Here is an 8529-nt window from a genome sequence, read left to right as displayed (position 1 = left end):
CCCCCCCAGCCAGGAAGACAACCAGCAAAGCAGCTGATCTGAGGTTCTTTGTCTCAACTGCCTCCTGGGCTCTGTTCTCTGTTCTCAGGGTGTGCTCCTGGCCATTCACTCGGGTGACTGAAGCCTGTTTGTGAGCACAGGTCACCACTCCCCACCCTACCCTCTAAGAGGGAGCCACAGCGCTGTTCCCAGAGCCCGGTGGTGCCTTTCCTTTCACTCATCCCAGGGGCTTCTGCTCTAGTGCTGGGAAGTCCCCTTTACTGGGTGGTGAAAAACTGCACCCTCCAGGAATTAGCCCTTCTACCCCCATCCCCAGGCCTTCCAGGTCTCTTCCGGGCCTGTGAATGTGTGAGGATGAGGGGTCGTTGGGAGCTGGGGCAGACTCCTGAGGGGTAGACGGGGGGAGGTGTGAGAGATGGGAACGTCCTGACTCATCTGTGCTTGACTCAGCTCGCCCTGCGGCGGGGTGGGAGCGAGGGGGTGGAGTCCGAGAGGGAGTCGGGAGGGTCACTCCGAGATTCTTCTGAGGAGGGGCCCCGGCCTGACTGGGGACACAGGAGAGGACTAGTTTTCTAACAGCCCCTTCCCAAATTATTACAGGTCCCAACATTTGAAGTAAACACAGGAGGTAGTGGGTGGCCCTCGCCCTGCCCCTCTGCCCCACAGGGGGCGGGCCCAGTAGGTGGCCTGTGAGAAGCCCACCGATATGGTGCAGGCTCTGATGCGTCGTCATGACACCAAAGGGGGGGGGGGGGCGAGACGCTGCAGTGCGGAGAAACACCCCAGGAATGGGGTCTCGGCGCTCCCGCATACTGGTCACATGACCCAGACCCTTTTCCCGAATCTCCGTTTCTACGGTGTGAAATGGGGATACTGTCCCCCATTGGGTGGTAGGTAGTTTTGAGGATCAGCGCGGTGGTGAAAGGGAGCGCTCGAGACTTGTCAGCCACGGGCCTGTCCCTAAGCCCAGGTGCCTTCTCCAGCCCCACTCTTTAACTGTTCCTGCTCTGACCTGTTGCAGGAGATGCGGGCTGGCAGCGGGCGGCTTCCCAGCCAGGCCCTGGACTTTGGAACCTTCCCCTGAGCAGCCTCTCTTCCCGGAGACAGAGCTAGAGCAGGGAAGGCCAATATGCCTGGGGTTAAATTAGGGTTAGACTTCCACAGGATCACGGGGGCGGGGGGTGGGAGGGAGCCTCGCCTCGCCTCCAGCTCCAGCCCAGCCTCCAGCAGCCTTCCAGGGAGCAGCGAGAATGTGCACCGGTGTCTGGCTGGGCCTATCACGAGGGCAAAGCTAGGCCCAAGACTCCTCCCCTCCCCCACTCGGTCGGTGGGGCGGGGAAGGGCAGGGTAGGGGGAGGTTGGGTGGGGCGTCGGTGCTTGTGTAAGTCTGTTTGTTGGTGTATCTGTGGCCCCGTGTGCGTGTGTGTGTGTGTGTGTGTGTGTGTGTGTGTGTGTGCGTGCGCGCACGCGCGTGGTTCTTTGTCATTATCAGGCTCAACTTTCCATGGTTCCCTTGTGGCCGGGCCTCAGTCTTTTCATCTGTTCAATGAGTCGGCACGCTCCCTCTCTGCTGTCGGGCAGCCTGGACGTCCGCGGGTGCCCCAGGCTGATTCCGTGCTCTTGCTTGGGCCAGCGCCTCCCTCGCCCTCCAGCACACCTCCTCGGGGTCGGCGTGGGCGCGCCTTTAGTTTCCTGGGCTCCGTGCGTGTCTTTGTCTTCCCGTCCACGTGTGTGCTGTGAGTGTGTGAGTCAGTTTGGGTGCCTGTGAGTCTCTGAGCCCCTGCCAGGCGGCTAGGTTGAACCTCGGCCCGCCGCCGCACGCGCCCCGCCCATCGCCGCACTTGGCCGTGTGTCTGTCCGTGCGGCGCGTGCGGGGCCTGGCGAGGCACGCTGCAGTCCTGTCCGTCTCCCGCTCCCTCGCTCGCTCGCTGGCTCCCTCGCTCGCTCTGCCTCTCCGCTCGGGCTCTGCCGAAGGGGGCGGGGTGGGGTGCAGGGGCGGGGGGGGGGGAGGGGAGGCTCCTGCATTCTTGCGGTCGGGGAGGAATCTGAGCCAGCGTTACTGGTCTCCAGAAGAGCCCAGCTGCAGCCCCGGGGCCCCGCCAGGCCTCTAGCTGCCCGCCCGGGCCTGCTGGAATGGGCACGGGCTAGGCCTCAAGCTGGGGGCGGGGCGGGGCATTGCCCCCATCCCGGCCCCCTCCACGCCCCGGGCGCCCTGGGGGCGGGGCGTGAGGAGGTCCCCACCCCGGGTGAGGGGCGTGCCTGGGAGCGGGAGTCCCCCAGGGGTCTAGAGCAGACCTCCTGGCAGCCCCACGCGGGCACCTTTGCAACCTATCCTTTTAGTGATTTCTGCCTCAGCGGCCCGGGGTGGGGCGGGGGGTGTGGGGTGTGTGCTTGCTAGAGACTGCAAGCTCCCTGAGGGTAAGGTGCGGGAGGGATGGGGATAGGACCGGCCTCCAGGATAGAGACCCCACCTAGTAGTCCTCCCTTTCCATTCCCACCTTACCCTCTCTAGTTCCTTAGTCCCAGGGCTGTTGGGTCCTCCCGTCACCCCTCCCCTTCTCACACCCCCTCCCCAAGTCACAAGTTTTCTCTTTGGGGCTTGTTGCTGCAGTCCGTGCTCCAGTACCGAGTACCTGGCTGGGCCCTGGGCACGCACAGGGGCCGTAGCCCCACTGTGTGTGGGAGCCATGAGGATCCTGGCTAACAAGACAAGGTGTGTGGGTGTCGTGGAGGGCGGGAAGTGTGTGTGTGGAGTGCGGGGAAGGGAAGGGCCCAGTGGTCACGGGGCTGAGCGGTGCTGGCTTGGAAAGTGCGCCCTGTGGGCACTTGGCTTCCAGGCCACCGGTGGGCTAAAGGGGGGTCAGAATGGGAAGGTCTGCCCTGAGGCAGGAGCCCACGGCCTTAGAGCCTGGGCCCAGGGGACAGAGGGGAATGGCAATCAGCTAGGACTGCTGCTCCAGTCCCTTCCAGCCCTTGCCTCCTAAAAAAACGGTTTGAGCAGACCCCCGCCCACCTCACTGTCGGGTCCAATGGCGCCCTCTGGCCTCAGTCTAGCCGGGGGTGGGAGCTGGAGGGAGGGGCGGTGCCTGCCTCCCTCCCCTTCCCCAGGAGAAGCCGGCAGACAGGGCCAGGCGGCAGCAGCAGGACAGCAGAGCTGAAATAAATCTGAGCTGGTGTGGAATGAGGGGGGATAAATATCCTCTCCCGTGATGTGATCTTTCCAGCGGCTATTAATAGGTCTCCGGGGAGGGGGAGGCGGTGGGGGGAGCGGGCTGGAGCTTAAAGGGCCCGCAGCCTAGGCTGCAGGAATCCTTGGCTTCCAGCTTCACTCCATTCTGCTTAACACGCCACTCCCCTCCCCCTTTCCTCCTGCTCCTGCCTGCCTGCCTGCCAGGCCTGCCGGTGGACCCCCTTCAGGCTCCCCCCCTCCCTGCTCTGGGGAGCTGTCTGGATCAGTGGGCGCTACTCTCCAGTGTGCTTTTCCCCACTTCCCCTGAGGAAGGGGGCTGGGGCATGAACAATGACCCTCAGGTCCCATTTCCCTTACCTGCTGGTGCAGGGGCACATGAAAGTTGAGGTGTAGGAACTTGGAAGGAGTCTGAAAACAGCAAACCCTAAAAGAGGTTGTTTAAGTGTTGGTCAGGTGCTAGAGGAGGGGAGTGGCCATGGAGGCTTGCAGTGTGTGATGGATGTTGGGGGTGGGGGTGGATTCTGCCAACCAAGGCCCTGGTGTCCACTTGAATCGTGGGGTCTGAGATGTGGAGGGGGTTGCCCTATCTTCACTCCCCAAGGTGGAGAAAGACCTCAGCCCTTGTCTGAGAAACCATGGAGGGAGATAGGGAATAGCTGGTGGTCTTAAGATGCTACTCAGCCCCCACCTCCACTACCACCAGGTGAGGCAGGATGGGGCATTAAAATCAGGTGCGCTAGGCCCCTAGCAAGATTAACTTTTCATGTCTCTCCCACCTTCTCCCAGGTTACCCCACCCCAGGAGGAGAGAAGCTCCAGGGAGCCCGCCGCTCTCCCCACGCGGCCACTGCCCCCCAGCCCCAGCCAAGCCAATGCACCCAGAAAATAAGTTGACCAATCATGGCAAGACAGGGAATGGCGGGGCCCAATCCCAGCACCAGAATGTGAACCAAGGACCCACCTGCAACCTGGGCTCGAAGGGCGTGGGGGCGGGGAACCATGGGGCCAAGGCCAACCAGATCTCACCTAGCAACTCAAGTCTGAAGAACCCCCAGGCAGGGGTGCCCCCTTTCAGCTCGCTCAAGGGCAAGGTGAAGAGGGAGAGGAGCGTGTCTGTGGACTCTGGAGAGCAGCGAGAGGCTGGGACCCCATCCCTGGATTCAGAGGCCAAAGGTATCCCTTTTCCTGGTCCCCAAGACCCCAGCATGTTCCATAGTCCAAGGCCCAAGCTTGCTATCCTCTTTGCCTGATTCCTGTCACTTGCTTCTCTCCAGCATTTATGCAGGGTCACCTTTCTCTTACCCCCATTATACCCACCAACGTGGTCATTCTCTCAGGAGTGGGGTTGGCCAGGGTGGAGATTTCTCATCCTTAGGTGCCACCCATGGAGGGGCCACCCAGCGTGATGGGGCTTCCGGTCAGCCTCATTGCTCTTCTGCTTTCCCACCAGAACCTCCAGAGGGGTAGAGGGAGGTGCTCTGGGGTGAGGAGCAGACCCACACACCTCCTAGGAACCTCCTAGTATCCCAGCTGGTGGGAGCTCTTGAGCAGGCTCTGGGGCCTGGAAGGGTAGCAGCGCCTTCCCCCTCCCTCACCATCCCCCCCCCCCAGCCCTAATTAGAACCAGTTGTGGTTGGGGATTATGCTGTGCTTGGTGCTGGGTGGGGGAAGGGAGACAGGCAGCGGGGCTGGAGAGAGAAATCAGAAACAAATGGCGGTGTGGTGGGGGCCAAGGGCTGGCAAAGTGCCCACCATGTCCTGGGCATTGCCCCCTTGGGGTGGGGCATCTGGGAGAATGGGCCTGTGGAGACCCTGGGTGTAGGAGGACAGGGCCTCTGGGCATTCCTTCTGACCCCTGCCTGCTCTGTCCTGCCCGGGCAGAGGTGGCACCCCGGAGTAAGCGGCGTTGTGTGCTGGAGCGGAAGCAGCCGTACAGTGGGGACGAATGGTGTTCAGGACCCGACAGCGAGGAGGACGACAAGCCCATTGGGGCCACCCACAGTGAGTGCCCATTGATCCCAGGATGCTGTGGCCCATTGTGCCCCTGGGGGATGGCTGCCCTGAGGGAGCCTCCCTCTCCTCACCTAGGGCTTTAGACGGCTGAGTCTGGGCAAGGAGCAGGGGTCAGGAGCCCAGGCTACTTGTTTCCCATCCTACCTGTCACTCTGTCCCTCCCGCGATGTGACAGCTTAGCCCCTGCCTTCCAGGTGCTCAGTGGCCCCCTCTTCCTTGGGACAGAGGTAGGGTGGGGTGGCCCCTCTTGGCCACACCACCTAGACCTCCTCCCGTGAATTCCTGGCCTCTGCTGCCACCTACTGGTCAGTGGAGGGAGGGTGGCGAGGGTCCTGCATCCCTGGGAGCCAGACATTGGCTCTGCTCGCGAAGTCTCGCTGAGCCTGGGTGTGAGCTGACAGCGGCTGTGTCTCTGGCACCCTTCCCCAACCTCTAATTGACTCCTGGCAAATGCCTAGAGTGCGTCACCAGGACGAGGAGTGGGTGTGGGTGGATGCCCCTTCCTCTCGTTATTGTATTGATCAGTGTGTATTTGGGCCTTTGCTCACGTAATGGGGAGAACCAGATACTGTCCTGCCCTTGAGAAGTCCATACGCGTTTATTTGGTCGGCCCCCTCAAAGATTACACCTGTTCAAGGGGTGAAACAACTTAATGCAGAAGAAGCCAGCCAGAGAAATGTTAAACTGTGAACTTCTCAAGGGCTGGGACCCTACAAAGAAGGAAGAAAAAGAATGTGCTGGCTACTTTGCTACTTTGTCTTAGTTAATCTCTACAAGAGCCCTATGAAGTAGGTGTTCTTAGGATGCCTATTACAGAGGAGGAAACAGACTCAGCAGATGTTTGTGGAATGAGTGGACCGTGTTGGTGGATGGGATTAAATACAGAAGCCTCTGCAGCTGTCTGGGAGTTTAAAGGTCATCTGGTCCCAAGTCTCCCCCCCACCCCCGCCCAGGTGGTCCATGAGCCCCACTGAACCCATCAGGGATAGATGGGGCTGGTCACTGCCTCCCAGGACCCTCAGCCCCCCCACCACCCTCGTTCACTTTTATAACATTTAGACTGCCAGGATGTAGAAACATTGAAAGAAACAGGGAAATACAAAGGAGAAATTGATAGCTTCCAATACCCCAAACTAAGGCAACCACTGTTGCTGTTTCAGTTCTGTCATTAGATTCCCAAATTCTTAGGTTGGGGGCAGTCTAATGTAGAGGTGAGTAGCACAGAGTGCAGTCAGACCGCTTTGGTTCATACTCCGGGTCTCCCATTTATTATTTGTGTACATTTGGGAAAGAGCCTCGGTTGTCCCATTTGTAAACGTATTTACCTCATAGGGTGGGTATGAAGAGAAAATGAATAGTTATGTGTAACACTTAGAACAGTTAGCTTTTGCTATTGTTCTTCTTGTACTAGAAAATTCCTCATTGGAATAAAGCCTGCCTCCCTCCCCTAACTTGTACCTGGGAGTCCTAATTCTGTATACCAAATATGCACTTTCCTCTTCCCCAGGGCAACCCTGCACATTGAGGTCAGCTCTCAAGCCCTCCCTGGGCCCCCAAGCTTTTGGCTCTGTCCTTCTATGTAAAATTTGTTTTTCTTTCTTTTTTTCATGTCTGTTTGTTTATTTTGAGAGAGAGCGTGAAGGAGCGGGGTAGGAGCAGAGAGAGAGAGAGGGAAAGAGAAAATCCCAAGCAGGCTCCACTGTCAGCACGGAGCCTGACGCAGGGCTTGATCCCTCGAACCATGAGATCATGATCTGAGCTGAAATCAAGAGTCGGACGCTTAACTGACTGAGCCACCCGGGCGCCCCTAACTTTTGTTTTTCTTGTCGTGGGAATGGGTCTGCTGACTTACCTAGTCCCATTAATGACCACGTGTAGATCTTTTTTTTAGGCTAGGACTCAGAATCAACTTTGTGACCGTGGAACAAACTTCAGTCCATACTCAGGGCGGTCCGTCTACCCTGGGAGTGCATCCACTATGCCAGCCTTTCATAACTCTGTTTTTGGAGTGATTTTTTTTTTTTAGTTTGTGACACAGTTCTGAAGTTACAGTAAAAACAGATTTCTTTGGCCTGCCTCCTGTGCAGAGTGGGAGTTAGTATTTCCATTGTGTAGACGAAACAACTGAGGCTTAAGGGGACGGACTATCATGTTCATAAGGTCATAACATCCGTTAATGGTGGATTCGCTTGCAAAACCATTCATCGTTTGAATCATCGATCTGTACAGCCTCTTGGCCTCCTCCTACCGTCACCCCCACCGTTGGAGCGCGCGCGCGCACACACACACACACACACACACACACACACACGCGCGCGCGCGCGCTATAGTGCGTGGCTCAGAGAAGGGCTTTGCAGTCCCTGCCTGGGTTCAAACTTTAGCTCTGCACTGACGGGCTGTGTCACCTTGGGTGAGTAATGTCATCCTTCCAAAGTCGTTTCCTCCTCCGTAAAGTAGGGTGTGTGACACCTCCCTCCCAGGGACGTTGTGGTTAGATGGAATCACATCTGTAAGTATCCTGCAGAGTGCCAGGCACACAGGAGCCTCTTTGCGGGGGGCACACTTTCCCTCCCCCTCGGCTCTGTATGCTCCCCACAATTTATCCGTCGTGGTCAAGGACTGGTATCGGGCAAGTAAGCGTAGAAGCCAGACACACACCGCCAGAGTGTGACAACAAACGGCCCCTGCCGGCACGAGCTACAGAACAGTGAGCCCGTCTGTCCCTGGGCATCTCTGGGATGGGGTGGTGGGGAGTGCCAGCTGGCTCTCCTTTCTAAATCTGGGCTGCTTACCCTGTTTCTCTCCTCTCTCACGCAGACTGTAATGTAGCAGACCCAGCCATGGCGGCCCCACAGCTGGGTCCCGGCCAAGCCGCCCAACTGCCCCTCAGCGAGAGCAGCGCCCCAGGCGCCCCCCACGGGCCTCCGCCAGGCCTCCGGCCTGATGCCCCTGGGGGCGGGGGTGGGGGCGTCCCCGGAAAGCCTCCCTCGCAGTACGTGTACGTCTTCACCACCCACCTGGCCAACACGTAAGTGCCTCGGGGCAGGCCGAGCCGGCTCCCTTTCCCCAGTGCCCCTCAGCCTGAGTGTGTGGCTGCAGGGAGCCAGGCTTAGGTTGGGCTGGGTGAGGGCAGGGGCTCCCTCCCGCCCCCTCTCTGAGCTCTCTGTGCGCGACCCTCCCTCCCGTGCAGGGCTGCTGAGGCGGTGCTTCAGGGCCGGGCCGACTCCATCCTCACCTACCACCAGCAGAACGTGCCCCGGGCCAAGCTGGACCAGGTGGGTGCGGCGCCTCTGTGAACAGGAGGATTGGCCGGCGCATCCCCTTAGC

The 8529-nt window shown here is 59.4% G+C and overlaps 1 protein-coding gene across 6 annotated transcripts in view; it reads left to right on the top strand.

Annotated features, from left to right (window-relative positions):
- The window catches only part of BCL9L (BCL9 like), a 28746-nt gene that overhangs the window by 13358 nt on the left and 6859 nt on the right, over positions 1-8529 (top strand). For 4 of the 6 annotated variants that reach the window (XM_040483233.1, XM_040483229.1, XM_040483228.1 and 1 more), the window contains 5 exons: positions 2612-2713; positions 3977-4362; positions 5071-5190; positions 8020-8230; positions 8393-8477. In XM_040483233.1, coding sequence (XP_040339167.1) covers positions 2688-2713; positions 3977-4362; positions 5071-5190; positions 8020-8230; positions 8393-8477 — 828 coding nt within the window. In that variant the 5' untranslated portion in view covers positions 2612-2687. The remainder of the gene's footprint in view (positions 1-2611; positions 2714-3976; positions 4363-5070; positions 5191-8019; positions 8231-8392; positions 8478-8529) is intronic. The other 2 variants (XM_040483232.1, XM_040483231.1) reach the window with 1 other exon arrangement.

Source organism: Herpailurus yagouaroundi, unplaced genomic scaffold (genome assembly GCF_014898765.1).
Source record: "Herpailurus yagouaroundi ecotype Mexico unplaced genomic scaffold, PumYag 161, whole genome shotgun sequence".
Classification (NCBI taxonomy): domain Eukaryota; kingdom Metazoa; phylum Chordata; class Mammalia; order Carnivora; family Felidae; genus Herpailurus; species Herpailurus yagouaroundi.
Note: the sequence above shows the minus strand (reverse complement) of the source record. Positions and strands in the feature narration are given on the sequence as shown.